Here is a 20,761-nt window from a genome sequence, read left to right on the forward strand (position 1 = left end):
TTTTTATACTTTACATATGATATTATACAATTGTTATCGATACGCAAAGCGCAAAGAAAATATTCTATAAGAAATATATCTACGTCGATGAAGTTTGTATTTATAGCCACTGAATTTCAGCAATGTTCAGTGGTTCAGCAGATATTTGGTAATTTTATTTTTATAGAAAAAAAAATTTCAATTTACAAAAAAAATGGAGAGCACAACTTATTACTCTTGTGAAATAAATGTGAGACCGTGTTTTTGTGCTAACTTAGTGCCTATAGAGGATGGATTGGTTGATAGCACCTTAAAGTAAATATTAACTTTTAGAGGCTGTAGTTAAAATGTTTCACCAGTAAATATTCACTACCTTTCTAGGAAACTATTAATACTTATGCATGTAAAGAAATTATCTTATCAAATCATTTGCTTTTATGACAACGACTTTTCATTTCCTTGGTCTAAACTTTGCATTCTCCTTAGACAAATAATAAGTTTGCTACGATATTAAGTAAAATAATGTAGTATATGCCAACCCAACCAAATGAGAAAAACTTGAAGACACAAAAATAAATAATGAACGCCACAAAGATTACATCAAATCTATAAGCAAAATTTAATAGCACCGTTCTGTATCTATTTATTTTACGAGGACTAAATTAAATACTTTCGAATTCTGGCAGCACTGTTCGCAGTCTCAACTCAAATCTCAAGTTGCAAAGAGAAACAAAATGGACGGAGTGTAGTGGCTACGCTTATAATGATCTAAATATTGTGAGACAAATTGCAAATTGTTTGATTTAATTCTTAATAATTGATAAATAATCATTACTATCTATAATAAAGACAGATTAAGTTATAAAAGGCTATTTTTTATTTGTTTGTTAATAGCGTTCGGTTCTTTGAAATATGGTATCCATTTTGTGATCAATCGTATTGTGTGGCGCTTACAGTAAGTATAACTTGTTATGAAATAAAATTGCATTGGAATGTTATATTATTACTTATTATGTTTTAAATATTCAAAATTGCTGACTAATTAACTATTTGTGTACAAATTAAGTATGCATTCTTATCTCTACTAAAGTATTACTTATAATATCCATGGTTGTTACTGTAGGCAAAGGTAACTTATATTATTCACCGAGACTTTTATTAGGTGACAATATTTAAGGACAAATCTTTAATGTTGTACTAAATTATTTAAGATGTCCATTTTATGCTGTATAACTGAACGGGAGAAGTTATAGCGCTGTATGTTATGTTATAGCCATAAGCGTATAGCTTTTCCCCTTGGTTGTACAACAAAATGCATCACGAAGAGTTTCTAAGGTAAGAAATGGACAAGGAATTTTATGCTTCAGCATAATCAATTAATCCTAAAACTTAAAATGATTCAAACATTATTCATATTATGTATAAATAAAAAATTATATATCTATCTGAATTTTAGAAAAAGTAGAGTCACTGCTGTATATCAAAATGTTTTTTGTTTATTGTATTATAACATACAGGAAGATTGTATAAAAATATCATCATACTACACAAATAATCTTAATTATCATAATCACACATTTGGTTGGACAGTGCATAATTGAGTTTTTTTTTCAGTAGTCTTTTTAAAGTTTAATTTAAATAATATGATGTTGTTTCCTGATATGGATTAAAAATGTATGTATTTTTTGCAAAAAATATGTTTTACTCTTTATCTATTCATGTTCTTTACAGAAGTAAAATATTTAGAAAATATTAACATTTTACTTAATTTATTTAATGCACCAAATTTGAAATAACTTTATGGTTATGATTGTATTGATATGTTATAATAAAATACTAAATATGTGACTGTAAGTAAAATATTTATGTAATATTGCAGTTATTTAGGTAGCTATTGTTTTTGCTACAAACATTTTTTTAAACTAAAACACATACTCTAAAGTATGAGAATATTGAAATCAACAGTTTAAAAAAAAAGCTGATAAATATTTTTCAGCAATGTGTCATAAAATACATTTAATATAATGTATCATTATGAAATTGCTCATAGAATTTTAGACTTCTGGTCTAGCCTATTTTGATATTTTCTTAAGTCTAGACCTTGGCACATGGGTATATCTAACTCATTTAATACAACAATAATGTCCATGTTTTACAAAAGCACTTGCAATAACTGGTTTATTTAAAAGTAATAAAATACCCAAAATAATTTTTATGAATTTAAAATTGGGATTTGAAATATTACTTTTCAAATATGTGTTATTATAATCTAAGTTTTTTAGTTAAAGTAAGCTACATAATTTTTTTAAATATATGCCAAAATGATGGCAAAAATTTCCAAAAATTTCTTAATTTATATTAAGTTGTTGATATTTCAGAGATAAAATGGGTCATCTAATTAGTTCCTGGAATCTTAAATCCAAACTTATTTTAATTCACTCTTAATTGAGTGATGGACTCATATAACTTATTTGGTGATGATGGAAGCGGTATGTTGGAAGGACTCACTGATCTCGGAGGAACAGACAGCTTTGCTGGTAGCTCTACATCTGGAGTAACAGGAGATAATAAAGATACTTCGGACAATAGGTATAATGAATCATTATATTAAGTAAAATATAAACACACACATCTACAAATGTCATTGCTAAATTTCTATAGTTACAGGCAACCTTATAATCCTAATAGTGTGACACAAGAAGGAACAATACAAAAACTGGCATCTTTCGGGGGTGGGGGTGCTAGTGGTATACCTAGTAGTTCTCAATCAGTTCCGAATCCTGGAACAGGCCCACCTGGACCAGAATATCATGATTATGGTGGATACCCCCCGAGACCTAGGTTACCACAGCCCCCGCATGCACCACTTCATCCATCACACCATGTTCATCCATCTCATTCCTACCCTGGTTACCATCCAGGACCAGAACCAATGTACACAATACCTGAACAAGGTAGGTATATATTTACTGGGATTATATATAATATTAGAATAATTTTGCCCTGCTTATTTTATTATCATAAAATTTTAAGGTATTGGAGACATGGGTGTATGGTCTGGAGCACCAGGAGCAAATAGATATTCACCCATTACACCTGGATATAGGCATTCATATGAACATCAACAAAAGATGCACCAATACCCACCACAACAGGTAAACATAATAATATTTAAAATTATTATTTTCTTTCAGTTTATTATGTTACTAATAAAGTAATAATATTTTTTAGAGTGCTGGCATAGGAGGCTTACAAGCACAAAATGGTGCATATCTTCCAAGACAACCTCATTTTCCTCAACCATCACAACAACTATATGGTCAGCAACAGGTAAATTTTGAGACAATTTTATTGGTTTTCATGTAAATATAAAAAATTTAAAATAAATTTTATAATTGTATTATTCTTTTGCTTTCAGAATTACCCAAATTATGCACAAATGCACCCTCCATCTGCAACCAGAATATCTCAGCATCCCACATATCACCAGCAAATGGATGTAAATGCACACCAGTATGGAATACCTCACAATCAACAGAGTCATGGCTCTTTACAGCAACACCAGCCCCATCAAAGTATGCCGAGTCACGCAGCAGGCTTGGGCCCGGGAATTCAAAGCCACCCTAACCCACATATGCATCATGCAGGACCTTCACCTCTACATCATGTTCCAAGACAGCCGCAAGTTCCACCATCAACAGTTGGGCCATCCCATGCTGTATCATCTCAAATGCCTTATGGTTCACCTCATCATAGTGTACCAATCAACTACCAACCTCATCAAGTACAACATCCTCTTGATGTAAATGTCACTAACCAATATGGATCTGTCAAGCCGGGATTGGATACAGGAAATCCACAATACAGACCACCTTTCCCACAGTTATCACCACAAATGTCTCCACGAGCACAGATGTCGCCGAGACAATCACAGCCTCAAGTATCACCACGACCTGTGATGTCTCCTGTAAAGGGACCCAGTGCGTCACCACTCAGCTCTCGAAATATACAAGCACCTCCAACTACAGGACCCCCTGTTCAAACATCTTTTCCATCTCAAAATACACTACAAGCACTGGAACAAATGGTTTTACCACCTACTGGAGAGTATACATTTCAAAGAAATCAATCTTCACCAGCAATAGGACATAACATAGTATCATCTCCAAATCAATGGACTCAAAATAAAATAACTCCGCCAACAAGCCTTACAATGCAAATGGACACCATTGATCAAACTCCAAAAACTTTGGATACTCCAGCTATGTCTAGTTTAAAGCAAGAACAAGTTAAAGTTCCTGCAGTTCCAATAGTAACTAACAGTAATAAAATATTAGATAAAAATCAGACTGATACAGAAAGAAGACCTGAGAAGACACCATCACTTGGATTTTTACCAAATACTCCAAAAGAAGGATTATCAGTTAGCTTGAATAACCCTACAATTACTACATCAACTATATCTAATTCAGCAATTTGTGCGGCTGAACCTGTTGAGCCCAAGGAAAATTTAAATCATAATAAACTTTCTACAGATGGAATTTTTGAAACATTAGGTAACTCAAAAGAGGAACTTAAACAAAATGATGTCCCCATAAATGATGAAAGTAAATCAGAAAATGTACAAATTGATACTAATAAGCAAAATAACAGTATTAGTAGCAATGCCAATGAGTCTATTTTAAATCAAAGTTCTCTTTTGTCAAGTGCACCTAACAAAATAGATAGTATAAGTGAACATACTTCAAATAATACTGCACAAGTTAGTATAAATTTGGCCCATACACCACCAGTAGTAAATACAATAAACAATAAATATGAAAATACGACAAACATCAGCGTTTCTAGAAATCAAACATATCAAAGTGGTACCTTTCAAAATATGCAAAATATTATACCCCAAGGTGTATCACCGAGTATTGTGCAAAGTATTTCAAATAGTATGGCAAGTAATCAAAGTCACAATAACTCTACTACTACAAATTTTCAAACAGCAACTATTCCACAGGGTTCATCCCCGACATTGCAAAACTTACAAAGTGATGTTCCAGTTCCTCATTCTATACAACATGCAAATATAACTAATACTGTATCTTCAAGTATACCTCACAATTCACAAAATAATATGCCATGCTTACCTCTTAATGTTCCAAATATGCTAGGAAATGTTCAACAAGCCATTCATAACTCACCAAGTAATATTATTGGTGCTCAAATCAATACTCCTACAACAATATCGAACATTCAAGTAGGAATGCCTATAAATCCGCAAAATATTCATGGAAATTTAGGTCCAAATATGCCGAGTCAACCAAATGTATTGGCTAATATATCACATAACCTTAATCCAAATATGATAATAATGGGTTCTAATAACATGCCTCATCCCAATATGTATCCAACATCACACCATCAAGAAAGAGCATCTTTGCAACAACAAATTCAAGAGATATATTGTTTACCTCCTTCTAACGAAAATCAAGAGAAAGTTAGGTGCTTACAAGAAAGATTATCCATGCTACAACAACATGAAACAAATGATAAATGTAATGGAGGACCAAATTGCTTATTACAGAATCCTATTTATGGCTCAAAAATGGTTGAAAGTCCACAAGTCACAAGCACTACAGGTCGTGGACGCGGTAAAGGTCCTGCTAAACCCAGAAAACCACGAGCTAAAAAAGAAAAACTAATAACATTGTCACAACCACTTGATCAACTACCTGTATCTGAAGATTGCGTAACTGCTGGTACAGGCTTACAAAGTAACTCTGAAATAGATGCAGAAGCAAGTGAAGATGTTACGAATTTAGATAGTGCAATATCTATAGAAGAGATGACAGGTGGAAAAATTAAGAAACCACGAGCGCCACGTAAGAATAAGGAGAGAAAACCTCGTGTTCCCAAGGAATTAAAAATTGCAAAGCAAGTGGGTGACAAACCAGTAAAAGAAAGAAAGAAACGAGAACCAAAAGATCCCAACGCACCAAAAAGAAGAAGGAATGCTAAAAAAGCATTCGAAATCCATGCTGATACAACAACCTTTAATGAGCTTTTAGATAAAGATAATCCAGATAATTTAACTGATGAAAGTTTCAACAACAGTATTGCTGGCAATGAAACATTAAAATCAAATATATCTCTGATACAGGATACAACAGCTTTGGACGATACAAATGTAACCGATTTCGATGATATACCAGTCTCGAAAATAGCAATAAAAGATTTATTAGAAGAAGCAGAAGCAAAAAAAGAATTAATTGACAAGGAAGACGAATTTGATCCATCAAATCTAAAGAGAAAGTCTTCCAAGAAGAGGTCATCGGGTGGAGGAAGTTGTAAAAAAATTATGAATAAAAGAACACCCAGTGGAAAAAGAAAACGGCGCGGTGGATTAATACCTGACTCCGATGGTGAACCTGATGATCTTATGTCTACACCACCACCGTCACCGCCTCCGGAGGGTGACGATAGCTTAAAACGTCGATCAGCTAGAAATACTCAACGTAAAAAGTATACAGATGATGTTCTTCTTCGTTTATCGGACGATGAATTCACAATGGCTAATCCTAGACAAGATAAAGACTTTGATGACTTAAGACTTGAAACCAAAGATGTTAATAGACCGGAAATGATGCCGAAACCTAACTATATGTATGTCAATACAACTGAAGAAGATTCTATGATTGTGCAACACGTTTTGGCATGTCGAATGGGAAAACGAGAAATTAAAATAGAAGTGCCATCTTCTAACGACGGTTTGCCAAAACGAGACGATGAAGGAGCTATTGAAAATTTGGAAACATTGAATGAAAATCCAGAAGGTGTAATTCCAAGTGAAACAGAATTAATAACGAAAGATAATGAAAATTTAGATAATAAAATTAATAACCCAGAAGAGGAAGTACAGAAAAGAGATATCAATATACAAGATACTGAGAAGGATAAAGAAATGACTGAAAATAAAGTTGTCAAACCTATAATAGTAGATGTAGAAGAATATTATGTGAAATATAGAAACTTCTCATATTTACATTGTGAATGGAAGACTGAAGAAGAGCTTTATAAAGGCGATAAACGCATATTTTCGAAAATAAAACGGTTTAAACAAAAACAAGCTCAACAAATGAATATATTTGAACTTCTGGATGATGAACCTTTCAATCCTGATTATGTTGAAGTAGAAAGAATTTTAGATATGTCTGAAAACCAAGACCCGGCGAATAATACTGTTGTGAAACATTATCTAGTTAAATGGAAAAGCTTGCAATATGAAGATAGCACCTGGGAACTAGAAGAAGATATAGATATTGATAAAATAGAGCAATACAAAACATTTAGCGATTTACCTCCAAAAGATAAATGGAAATTTAAAAAACGTCCATCTGCTGATCAATGGACCCAATTGAAAGAATCTCCATTGTATAAGGGTGGAAACACCTTACGGCCTTATCAGTTAGAGGGTTTAAACTGGCTCTTATTTTCTTGGCACAACAACAGAAATTGTATTTTAGCTGATGAAATGGGATTAGGTAAGACTATACAAAGTTTAACATTTGTTAATTCAGTTTGGGAATATGGAGTACGAGGTCCTTTTCTCATTATTGCTCCTCTGTCAACTATACCTAATTGGCAGAGAGAATTTGAAGGCTGGACAGAAATGAATGTAGTGGTTTATCATGGCTCACAGCAGAGCAAGAGCATGATTCAAGAATATGAATTTCATTACAAAAATGAAAAGGGGGAAGCTATTAAAGAACTTACAAAATTTAATGTATTGATAACCACATTTGAAATAATTGTAACAGATTTTCAGGAACTAAAATCATTTAATTGGCGGCTATGTGTAATTGACGAAGCTCATAGGTTAAAAAATAGGAATTGTAAGTTATTAGAAGGTTTGAGACAACTTCATTTGGAACACAGGGTCCTTTTATCAGGGACACCTTTACAAAATAATGTAAATGAACTATTTTCATTGCTTAACTTCCTAGAACCTTCTCAGTTTTCTAGCAGTGATGCATTTTTAACAGAATTTGGTCAGTTGAAAACGGAATCAGAAGTGTTAAAGTTACAGGCACTTCTTAAACCAATGATGCTTAGAAGATTAAAAGAAGATGTGGAAAAGACACTAGCTCCAAAAGAAGAAACTATTATCGAGGTGGAGCTGACAAACATTCAAAAAAAATATTACAGAGCTATATTAGAAAGAAATTTCAGCTTTCTGCAGAAAGGCACCGCATCAGCGGCAAACATTCCAAATCTGATGAATACTATGATGGAACTAAGAAAATGTTGCATTCACCCATATTTACTAAATGGTGCAGAGGATCAAATACAATTTGATTATAAGCAGGCTAATGGCGAAGACAAAGAAGCTTATTATAAAGCACTCATTGATTCATCAGGAAAAATGGTTTTAGTTGATAAATTGCTGCCTAAACTTAAGGCTGGTGGACATAGAGTTCTTATATTTAGCCAAATGGTACGATGTCTTGACATATTAGAAGATTACCTCGTTTTTAGAAAGTATCCTTATGAGCGTATTGATGGAAGGATTAGAGGGAACCTACGACAAGAAGCAATTGATAGATTTTCGAAACCCGATTCTGATCGATTTGTCTTTTTGTTGTGTACAAAGGCTGGAGGCTTGGGTATTAACTTAACTGCCGCAGACACGGTCATCATTTATGATAGCGATTGGAACCCTCAGAATGATTTGCAAGCACAAGCACGTTGTCATCGCATTGGGCAGCAAAAAATGGTTAAAATATACAGATTAATATGTAGAAATAGTTACGAACGAGAAATGTTTGATAAAGCATCATTAAAACTTGGTTTGGATAAAGCCATTCTGCAAAGTATGAACACTTCACAAGGTAAAGAGACCGGGCTCAAACAGTTATCAAAAAAAGAAATTGAAGACCTTTTAAAAAAAGGAGCTTATGGTGCTGTTATGGATGAAGATAACGCTGGGGATAAATTTTGTGAAGAAGATATTGAAATGATATTAGCTCGTAGAACTCAAGTTATTCAAATGGAATCTGAGAAAGGATCAACATTTTCCAAAGCTAGTTTTGCAGCTACTGATCAGAGATCTGATATTGACATAAGAGATCCTGATTTTTGGAACAAATGGGCCAAAAAAGCAGAAATTGATACAACAGAAAAGAAGGAGGATGAAGATTTAATAGTTACTGAACCAAGAAAGAGAACTATAATAAAAAGATATGGTCATGATGATGGCCCAATGGAAATGTCTGATATGGAAGCCACTCCAGATTCTGATGAAGACGAAGAAGGTAATAAAATAAGAATAGTATGTGTAAATATAGTTTAATATGATGTTTCAATGGACGCGACTATTTGATTTTTTTTTTACTGATGACACGATTGTAGCAAAAATAAGTAATCTCATCTCTTCACTGACAGCTTCATTCTTTATAAACAAGTATTATTAAATTTGTTTTATGAAATTATTACTTTATCAGGTATAAGTCTAAGGAGCAAGCGTAAAAAAGAAAAATTGGGCAGAAAAGGCAGAAGATATGCAAGTGATGATTATGTCCCTCGGCATGAGGGTGTGCCTGTTGATGAAGAAGTAGTTTATGGGTCCTGGACCAGATCAGAATGCTTTAAGATTGAACGTGGCTTATTGACGTTTGGGTAGTGGTTTTTTTTAAATTATTTAACTTTAAGATATTTGTGATTTCTTTCTCACTTTAAGTTAATATTACTTGATGCTCAAATAATTATTATTGAATTTTATTTTTTATACAGATGGGCACGTTGGGAAGAAACTGTCGATAAAAATCAATTCCGAAAAGGATGGACACTTCCTGTTATTGAAGACTGTGCACGAATTATCGTAAGTCGTTAATTAATTGACAAAATACCTAATGGTACGAATACACTACGACGGAAATTCCGACAAACGTCAGACACACATGTATGTACTGGTTACATTTGTACAGATTTGTGTATGAATGGTGTCAGTTTGTAATACTGCAATGCATTTATTGCGCGCAGCGCCGTTTATTGATAATGTCAAAGTAGTATGAAAACTCTTCAACTATGCTAGAGACGTGAACACAATCATGTAATTACTGTGTCTTAATAAATCTTTGCAATTAGAGACAGTCATGTTCATACAGAGATTCTCTATGTATACACTGAGTGTACCGCGTGTAGTGTCGTAGTCTATTTGTATCTTAAGGAGAGAAGATACTCATATTTTGGCTGTTGTTTTAAATGATGATTTGCCATGCTAATACTGAGAAAATATAGATTTTCACTGAGTTGAATACTTATTTAATACTGATTGATTTTATAAAAGATAAAAGTAAATTTCGTTACATAAATAGATAAAAACAATTGATGAATAACTTGCAGGTTCTTTACTGCTTACGCCATTATAAAGGAGATGAGAAGATAAGAAATTTTATATGGGATCTCATTGAACCATGTGAAAATGGTGAGGTTACAATATCAAGAAACCACAGTGGACTGCATAATCCAGTACCGCGAGGTAGAAATGCAAAGAAGAAAAATAGGCTAAAAGACGTACCTAAAGCTCATGATACTCAAAAATGGGAGGATTCAGGTCACTGGAGTTCAATAGATAAATATGATTGTGAAGCTTACTTAGAAAGCAGCTACAAAAAACATTTGTATAGGCATGCTAATAAGTAAGTGTTGGTAGATATTAAATATATTTATTATTAGAAAACGGAAGCGGTTAACGTTTTTAAAATAAACACGATAAAAATACATATCATCTATATGTTTTTAATGTACTCGGATAGAGGTTCCACGTAATTACCATAAGTGACATGTATCACTCGATAACAATACTACATACTAGATACCTTCCTCTCAGGGCTTCTGCCTACAAGCAACTGTGTTCGTTTGAGACAATTCCACTGCTTTTATTGTCTTTTTCACCTAAATGTACTATTATTATATTTTCATTCTATCTAATCTAATCACTATTATTATATTTTCATTCAAGTTTTTATCTTTTAAGTATATATTTAAAATATATATATATATTTACATGACAAAAACTAAAAACGAGAAAATCTTTAGATTTTTTCCTATAAATCTGTAGTCTTAAATAGCAAAACGAATGTTTTAATTAGGTATTTTGTTAATTTTTTAAAAATCTTTCTCAGAGTTTTGCTGCGGGTTCGTATGATGTACTACATAAAACATGAAGTTATAGGAGACTACTCTATACAGATAGACAATGGAGCTCATGCAAGGTGATTTTATATAAACGATTATACATATATACAATTTACTAACGGTTTCCACCTTAATGTGGAAATATAGTCACAATAGCAATGTCTCAATCCATATATTTTTTTAAATAATTATAACATTTTTAAAAGTAAAGTTAAACACAACATCTGAGATATAGAGAGTAATAAAAATAGCCATTGAAATTATAATACTATTTAGACCTTCTTTTTTTCTTAATGTGTCTAGTAATTATAAAAAAAATGTCTTATAAAAGAATAACTGATAAGTATGCTAAGCAATTTTGGAAATACATTTTAAGAATGAGCATTATTCATTCTTCATGATCATATTCATCTTCAAAAAGTTGGCAAATCATTTATGAGATGAGATGTACATACATATGTATGTATTAAATTCTACAAGTGATGTGAGATTTGACATTTAAAAAAATAAAGGCTAAAATAAAAAATATATATTATAATTAATTAATTCAAAGTTACTATTTAATTCTAGATAAGTATAATAATATGAATGTGTGGAATTAAATACTTTTGATGTCATGATTCTTATACACTTATTGTCAATAATATTTTAAAAGAATGGGGAAATAGCTTCCAGTAGGAAATACTGGTGACACGTTTTTATTTTGATGAACATGATACAGTACGCTGGGCATGCGAGTGCCGCGCGGCGTGGACAGCGCGCCCCCGCGCCTCTGGTGGGACTCGGAGTGCGACGTGTCTTTACTAGTGGGCACGTACAAGCACGGCTACGAGAACTACCTGGCGATGCGCTCCGACCCTCAGCTCTGCTACGTGGACAAGCTGGGTCCCCCCGACGACGCTGAATGCACCGATATAAAGTGAGACTTTGTTACGTTTTACCGTCTCATTCAGTCTTATTTTTTTGGAAAAAAGCCACAAAATTGTGTAAACATTCTATTAACAGTGTAGTTTGCATTAGAATTTTATAAAATTTAAAAAACTATGTAATAATTATAAATTTTATCTTTCAGAGCAGGGAAATGAAATAATTGAATGAATCACAAAAAAATAAATTGTTCCTCGTTGATAATTTCATTCATTTTGTCAATTTGTCATCAAATTTTAAATTAAGGATAATAAAAAACTTGGTCTTTGGTGTAAAGAAACAACAAATTTAGTTAAGTTGGTTGATTATGACATTCGGAGTGTGCCAGTGAGTTCATACATTTTTTGTGACAGAAGCGAAGAGAGGAAGGTGCTGGGCAGCGTGGCCGGCGACGAGGAGTGCACCGATGACGTGTCGAGCGGCGCCGGCGCGGCTTCGCCCGCCGCCTCGCCCGCTTCTCCGCGCGATGACGATGGCACGCACCTTTGGCCCTCCATGCAGGACCTCAACACGCGTCTGCGCCGCCTCATCACCGCCTACCAGAGGAACTACAAGCGCGAGGAGCTCAAGCTGCAGCAGCGGGCTAAGGTTAGTTACTCTCACTCCTCAAATAGTAATTTTTTTTTGTCTATATAAACATTCTGTGTAAAATATAAACATTTAAATCCATAGTATTTATACTCTGATGCATGCAACATTGATACAGAGACCTGCGCAACAACAACAATTTATTAATTAATTTACTCATGGTACAATTTTTTATATGATTAGATGGAACGGCGTGAGCGCATGGATCAACTTGCTCGAGATGAAATTTCTCAATGGCGTTGGTCGCGTGCGGACGAAGAAGCTTTTAGAAGAACAGTGGCATCTTATGGAGTGGAATTTGATCCAGCAACTAAGAGCTTACGCTGGAGTCGGTTTAGGTCATTGGCGAGACTTGACTCTAAAAGTGATGATGCTTTAACAGATTACCTTAAAGCATTTATGGCGATGTGTAAACGACAGTGTGGCCTCGCTGTGGGAGAAGCAGAGCTACCTACTCGAGCTGATTTGAAAGCAGAACCAATCGGTGAAGAAAGAGCTATTGCTACTTTAGAAAGGTGAGGTATTTTTACTTTACAGATTAATTATCCTGTCTGTTTTTTTAGGTTGACGCTGTATCCAGCCGCCCAATTTTCGACACATTGCGTGTTTAGTGGTGAAATTGAGGAAATAAAAATTATTCATTCCCTCAAGTGGGAATTGAACCCATAACCGTCGCTCTTACAGTCAGTATGCTATGCCGCTGCCGCTTATCCGCGCTTATGACTTTAGTCTGGGGAATAAAATTATAAACCCCAGAGCCAAACCAAGCCAGACCTTCATTATTTTATAAAGCCTCAAAGATTTTGTGCACATACTCTCAACACTGGTGAGTACTACTACTAGTAAGTGTCCACGAGACTGCCACGTCAACGTTAAGATACTAGACTACCATTTCAGTAAAATTGTTTTATTTTCTCTATTTTAGATAATGTGTATTTTTGTATTATTTCCCGTTATTTTAGGATTTAATTTAATTTGCATATATATATTTATACTAGTATTAAAAATAAAAATATAAAATTTTGCTTCTAAAGAATAGTCAAAACCTAACTCATTCTTCTCATCATAATCTAAAAATTTAAAATGATACTGCGTCAGTATAATTGTAAAAATTAAGCCACATCAGTCGCAGGGGGTTAAATTCCTTGATATAAAATAGAACATAGAAATCATGGAGTCGCTTTATTTACAATGTGTTGGCACTAAAAATAGTATTTTATTTTTAGTAGATTTACTAAAATCTATACTTAATATAATAAAGCGGAAATGTTTGTTTGTTTGTTTGTTTGTACGCTAAGATCTCTGGATCTACTGGTCCGATTTACTATGTTTTTGTGTTGTATGAAAGCTGCATTCTTCAGATGTGTTATAGGCTATATAATATTATATTACACATATATACTTAATATATCAAAATACTTTCTAATTTGACAAGCAATTTATTCTGCCATGTTAATAACAACCGTCGCTACGCGACCGCGACATTTTGATATTCATCCTTATGAAAATAAATATAATAGTCACTTTTAGCATTTTATCTAGATTGAAATTATAGTTTACTGTATAACATTCTAATAAATAATTAAGATGTCACTGATTCGAAATGACCTACGCTTCGGGCGGCATAGTATGACCGACGCGAAGGGGAAGATGACGTTGACGGTTTTATTTTCATACATTTTCGAACTTTATTTGCTGTTTATAATTAATTTAATATACAATTTGGTTCTCTTCTTATTTTATTTGATGTTACTGGCAAAAATTATCCTTGTAGGTAGTTTTTAGGTACGGAAAATGGGTAACGAAAATATCTTGATCGGGAACGAAGTGGCCTCTGCCACTGCTATATATATATATATTTAATTTTAATATTCTAAATAGTCATTTCTTGGGCGACAATGGATATCCATTGTACATAGAAAAATAGGTCAGTAGGAAATAAGAAAAAGAAAGATTAAAACAATTATCAAAATTAATACATCCACTCCGTTTTCTAGTCCAGACCAACCAATATTCGTCGCAAATATTGGCCAAATGATGAAGTATTTGTATTTAATTGTAAATATTTGTATTTTATAAAGCACACTGTGACGCATTTCGGCAAGTCCGCACGTTGGCTGTGATTGGACCATACTAAAAACGAATAAGAACACATAATTGTTCGTGCTCGTATTTCTTTTGCATCCTTTCCTTCATCTAGAGTATAATTGATCGAAGCATCCAATTGTCACTTATCCAAATGCGCGCATCTACTTTAACGGTGATGTAGACGATGACAGTGACGCAACAGTCCCGGTGACAAAAGTTACCAGTGCAAGCAACCTTTTAACAGTTTTCGATGATTTTCAAATATACTAACTATATGATATTGAAATATATATTTTTTAAAATATTACTTACAATCTTTTGAACACTACAATATTGTGACTATAATTGCAGAATTGACTTGCTTCGCGTATTACGGGAGGAGGTGGCTCCCCATCCAGCTTTGGAAGCTCGCTTGGCACTATGCGAGAGATCGCTAGATGCACCGCCGTGGTGGCAGCCTGCGAGGCACGATAAACTATTAGTTCTGGGAGTATGCAAGTAAGTTCGTCACAAACTCAAGTATCATCCACACCATCCGTGGCACTCCACTATTGTGCGGTTTCGTAGGAACTTCCTTCCACGCGCCACGCAACTGTGGAATACATAATAGAAATCAATTCAACACAACAACATCAATTCACAACTTGATTGTTTGTGCATTATACTGCTTGTTTTAATTTTACCTGCATATTTAGATAAAGTCATCAAGACTTGGTTTATGAATAAGGATAAGATATTTGGTATTAGCAATTATTTGCACTTGCCGTATTTAAATATTATAGTTTTATATCATTTTATTTTTGTTATAACAAAAATAAATTTAGTCTAAGAGTTCAATAACAAGATATATTTTTTCACAGGCATGGATTAGGAGACACATACAATAAATTGTTTTGTGATCCGAAAATGCCTTATGCGGATGCTGCGAGAAAATGGCATGGAAAATATAAAACTACAACAAAGACTGACACACCGAAAGCAACATCTGAAGATGAAGAAAAGAATGTTCCAGAAGCAGAACCACGAATGTCCTTGCGACGCAGTAAACGCACATCAAACGCTCTGGATCGCGATAACGATGACGATACAGACGCTTTGTCTGAATTAGAAACATTGGCAAAATTAGGGAGAATTGATGAAACCTTAACTCCAGAACATTGGTTTTCGGAGAGAGCTTTAGAAACAAGACTACACCATATTGCACATGCTGTGCAAAATTGTGAATGGCCCTCCACTAGTGCAAGCTCTAAATTGACGAGTGAAGCGGCGCAAGCTGCAGAGACCTCGGACGATCGCAAACAAAACCAAAAGCGTCACATCGCAATCGATGTAGAAACGGAAAGAGCCAAACTGCACGCTCTCCTCTCGTCACCTCAAGCTGCACACTCTTCGTCAAGAGAGACCCAGAGACCTCCAACAGCCCTCAACTTAGACCGGGACGACGCGTCCAGCGACTCGGGGTCGCGGCGCTCCACGCCCGCACCACCGCCCGCGCACCAGCGCGTGGCGCCTTCGCCCGCGCCCGCGGTGCCCCCCTCTCCTGCACCCGCCGCCGCCGCCCTCGCGCCCGTCGACCTCTCCGCGCCCCTGGACCTCAGTGAAGCACAGGACTTCTCCATGGGGCGTCGAACGCCGCAAGCGGACAACTCGCCCCCCAGTAGCACGGCTTCCCGCAGCAGACTTGACGATACCCTGACGAGATTAATGAAAAGGAAAAATGTGGTATGTATTCAAATAAAATCCCAATTTGCTGAATTATCATAAGTGGTTGTTGCTTTATTGTTATGAGATTTTATTATCTGATTTTCCCATTTATTTTCTCACAGCCTGCACCAGAACAGCTTGTCAGTAAAGAAAAGAAACGAAAAAAGCTAGATGAAATTGTACTCGGACTTTCAGCTGCCAAGGGTCGTGGCCCAAGTTCAGTCACTTCATACGATACTCCTCGAAGTAAAGTCTCTTCAGTATTGCCTGAAGTAACTGTAACACCCGCAGCACCACCAAGCAGTGCAAGTACGCCGCCCGCGCAGAGACCATTTTCCGTAACCGTCACCAATGTACCTTCTCCACATTCATCATCAAAGGAGCTATCGTCCTTTTTACAGCAATCCCTGGAACAAACTAATAAAAATCAAAAAGCAAGTACTTCGACTTCTACGTCAACCACTCCCAAGCCTTACTCTCATGAAGCAAAAGTAAATAAATGGCTTGCCGAACAAGCTAATGTGGATTCCCGAAGACGTGGACTGGCTCCTCGTCTGGCACCGGACGAGCACGTTCCGGTTGTTCATCGTGTTACAGGAAAGCGTTTAGTGGGCCATAAGGCACCACAATTGAAACATTTAGCTCAATGGATTGCAGAGAACCCAATGTATGATATTGACTCTAAATGGACTGAAGGAATAAAAGAACATGTAAAATTACCGCAAGATGTACGTAATTCTAGACATTCTCCAATGCAACCAACGAGCTCCGTGCCTGAACGTAAAAAAGGCAGACCTCCAACTTTAGACAGTAATTCAACCAATGTTTTGTCTTCAAATTCGAGTCATTTAAATCAAAATCTTTCTGGCTTAAACCCAGCACTGCTGGCAAGTTTATCAAGTCTTAGTGCCTTCGATCCCAAGACTTTGGCAGCCACTTTATCTAACTTAACAGGATTTGATCCAAAATTACTTTCAAGCTTGAGTAGCTTTGATCCTAAAAATAATCCCCTTCTTAATTCGTTTAGTAGTATGCCCAATTTGTTAGGAAATATTACTGGGGGCAATATATTCGCAAATTTGGCTGGCTTAGGATTACCTGGTTTTCCTTCCCTCGACATGAACACCCTGAGTGCAGCAACTGGGTCGTCTGATAGTAAATCTAAAACGAGAAAACCATCTGAAGCTGCAAGTTCATCTGCCTCTAAATCAAGTAATTCTCAATTTCCATTTGTTTTTCCAAATCCTAACATGTTATATCCTCAGCTGGGCATAAGCGGCTTATCGCCTTTTGGTGTTCATTCAGGCATGTCTGGATATGATGCTTTAGGTTTATTGGGTGGAAATCTGGCGGCAAGTTCAAGTGCTACTTCATTACATAGTTCGTCAAGTCACAGTGCCCGCAGCAGTAGTAAGACCACTGCTCCTAGATCTTCTACCGTTGTTACAAGCTCTTCAACATCTCGCCAACAAAAAGTATCTGACCGCACTCAATCAAGTCATTTACCGCAAATACTTTTACCACCAGACCCATATTTGCTGGAATCTCTCTCTAAACAGACAATGAACTATGAGTCTGCGCTAAAAAATGAGAAAAGAATTCGTGATGCCGAATTGCATGAATCCTTTGCAACAGATTTATCAAAATCAGAAAAGAAGAAAAACCCTTTTGATCCAATCAGGTCGCAGATGCCGCCTGAATTTGCTGCAGTCCAAGAAAAACTCCTAAAAGGTGATAAAAAGGACATTGATATTAGTAAAATGTTATTGGAACAAATGGCATCTGGTGCGTTAAGCGCAAGTCTTGTCAGTTCGGCCGAAGCTAAGAAAACTAAAGACATTGATAAGGATGTGTACGACAAACTCGTAAAACCTACAGAATATATGTCACGTACTCCAACAGATGATAGCTCCTCCTCCGTTACTATTGCACACAAAAGAACTTTAGATGAAATTAGCAATGAACCAGAAAATCTGGCAATGCAGTCGGTCTCGAAAAAAATTAAAGAAAATTCTTCAGAGACGTTAAAAAACATTGATAAGCAGTCAGATTCTGCACATCCAGGTGAAATGGACTTGGAGGATTTAATAGCACCTTCCACAGTTATAAAAACTGGTATGAAAGCTAGCGATTTTGAAATGCGAAGTTCTGAACCAACTTCTTTAGTTCTAACACATTCTGAAAGAGATGATAAATCTCTAAAAAGCCCTTTACTCGAGAGAGAAATACAAAATGACAGTGAACATGGTCAAAGTCTTGATTGTTCTAAACTTGAAATAGATAAAGAAGATATTCTTGTCGATGATGTCCATACAGGAGAAAATTCTAATGAAAGTGCAAGAAGAAGCAGCAAAAAGAAAGGTCGTAAATCTTCTGAGGATTCTACGTTTGGACCACGTCGTGAGCTAAGATCAAGTGCCGGCAGACAATCAACAGAAACTGCTCCTAACCATTAACATATTATTTCTATGAAAACAAATTAATTTTCTTAAACATGACGTAACGAAAAAATATACTTATTAATTACCCTGAGAAGAGTAATAACAAACAATTTATTATTTACAACGCATTATTTCATGTAAAAATTAGATCTATTCAAATATATATGCAATACTTCAATGATCTCGACATACGGAAGTTCTTAAAGAACTCTAATGTAGTTTGAACAATTGTCACTTCACTACAGACCTATAAATAATATATTTTACTTATTATGTAATAAAACATACTACAAAGTTATTTGGCAAAATAAATTCAGATGTTTTGAAATAACTATTTGTAAATTTGTAGTTACACATTTAATTAAAAATGTAAAATTAACGTCAGAAGACTGGAGATTTCAAATTTAAATTAACTCAAGGTTTGATATTAATAGATAGACTAAATTTGTGTTATACCTGCCGGGAGGAAGCTAATGAGGACTAAAATCAATGTATGGCCTATGGAGAACAATATTGTTTCATACGTAATTTTTTACTTTTGACTGCAAAAGTTCATGAACTAGATTAACTCAAGTATTTACTGTTTTACGATCTCGAAATGTACGCTGTTTGCGTAAATGAACTTTTTTTAACTCCAATCATTCTAATAAGTTAATGTTAAGAATGACTAGTTATATATGGTTAATAAATATTTTTCTTTCTATTACTGAGTAAATGTAGTTGTTAGATCGTTAATAACTATTATGACTTCGACTTTTTATATATTTTTCATTAAAGTCAAACGCTGAATGTGATAAAATTATTTATTACATGTATTTTTATTATTTTGCGTTGCTGTATTGATTTATGTATTGTATTGTAGATAATAGTAAGATGAGAAATCGTAAAAATAATAAAAATCTAAAATAATTGAAATTGGTCATTTTATTTGCTTTTATACAACAGCATATTGAGGTTTAGGCAGTCGCGGCGCAACGGCTCAGCGGACTATGGGATCATTGAATGGAGGTACATGCTCATAAATGCAATATGCAAAATTCATCTACTTCTCTGTAAGTAACATGGTCCGATTGCCTGATAAATTGTCTATATAAAAATTTTTTTAGTATAAATACTATTAAGTAAAAAACTTGCAGTAGCATATTAAGATTAATAGTCCCACTAAGTTCATTACATAACCTATTTATTTCTTATAGGACTCCTTGGGAAAAAAGCTATTGGGCTTGCTTTTTCTTCGTTACTAATAGTTATGCGGCTGGATAAAAACTAAAATGAAAAATGCCTTTTTTATTTCATATAAGCGGCCCTATATAGGTGCACCCGCCGAAATATATGAATGTTTATTTAATTGTATTTAAGCAAAAACCGGCCAAGCAGAAGTCGGACTCGCCCACCTAGGGTCCCGACTTCAGAATTGTTATTGGCAAGTAAGTACGTTATGAGTTTTGATGATGCAGCGAATATACTTAAGAAACTTAAATTTTGCGGGCATATAGAACCTGCAGTCGGGTTTTTTTTTGTTTCCTTATAATTATATATGGAACATATGGAAGAATAGGAAAATCACTAAAAACACAAAAATGCGGTTGATCCGAATACTCGTTTTTCTTATTTTTTCTATATGCCGCCTATTTCTATTCTATTCTATTCTATTTCTATTCCCTATTTTTCTGTATGCCGCCGAGACAGGGACCGTGCGGGAAGCGGAAAAGAAGATCGATGCCATGGAGATGTGGTGCTGGAGGAAGATGCTCGGGATATCGTGGACAGAGTTCCGTTCCAATGTATCCTCCAAGAACTTGGCATCAAAGAGCGACTATCAGCTCTTGTAGAAACTCTCATACTTA

At 34.9% G+C, this 20,761-nt stretch overlaps 1 protein-coding gene and 1 non-coding gene across 3 annotated transcripts; both read left to right on the forward strand.

Annotated features, from left to right (window-relative positions):
* The first annotated feature begins 438 nt into the window (after window positions 1-438).
* On the forward strand, window positions 439-19,829 carry kis (chromodomain helicase DNA binding protein kismet). Of its 2 annotated transcripts, XM_085186555.1 has the most exons (17): window positions 439-756; window positions 874-934; window positions 2,358-2,568; window positions 2,641-2,933; window positions 3,013-3,134; window positions 3,211-3,309; window positions 3,398-9,281; window positions 9,471-9,645; window positions 9,760-9,847; window positions 10,372-10,667; window positions 11,154-11,243; window positions 11,888-12,085; window positions 12,447-12,681; window positions 12,865-13,196; window positions 15,121-15,267; window positions 15,630-16,491; window positions 16,596-19,829. In XM_085186555.1, exons 3-17 carry the CDS (start codon window positions 2,432-2,434, stop codon window positions 18,927-18,929), a joined length of 11,292 nt encoding a protein of 3,763 aa, XP_085042681.1. In that variant the 5' UTR covers window positions 439-756; window positions 874-934; window positions 2,358-2,431; the 3' UTR covers window positions 18,930-19,829. The 2 variants fall into 2 exon arrangements, with proteins under 2 accessions (XP_085042681.1, XP_085042690.1); XM_085186564.1 differs by having other exon boundaries at window positions 662-934; window positions 2,647-2,933.
* LOC146541478 (small nucleolar RNA U6-53/MBII-28) lies at window positions 10,226-10,305 on the forward strand. The gene has a single exon (XR_014878727.1). It is a non-coding gene; the product is annotated as a small nucleolar RNA U6-53/MBII-28 (small nucleolar RNA).
* Window positions 19,830-20,761: the final 932 nt, after the last annotated feature.

The sequence above is a fragment of the Heliconius melpomene genome, chromosome 1 (assembly GCF_056956725.1).
Source record: "Heliconius melpomene rosina isolate 202511_hmr_F chromosome 1, ASM5695672v1, whole genome shotgun sequence".
In the NCBI taxonomy this organism is placed as follows: domain Eukaryota; kingdom Metazoa; phylum Arthropoda; class Insecta; order Lepidoptera; family Nymphalidae; genus Heliconius; species Heliconius melpomene.

Coding starts and splice junctions, on each gene's coding strand:
- kis (XM_085186555.1), top strand. CDS start 2,432: ATGGACTCATATAACTTATTTGGTGATGATGGAAGCGGTATGTTGGAA. Junction 9,646..9,759: donor CGTGGCTTATTGACGTTTGG/GTAGTGGTTTTT, acceptor TTTTTTATACAG/ATGGGCACGTTGGGAAGAAA. Junction 15,268..15,629: donor TTAGTTCTGGGAGTATGCAA/GTAAGTTCGTCA, acceptor ATTTTTTCACAG/GCATGGATTAGGAGACACAT.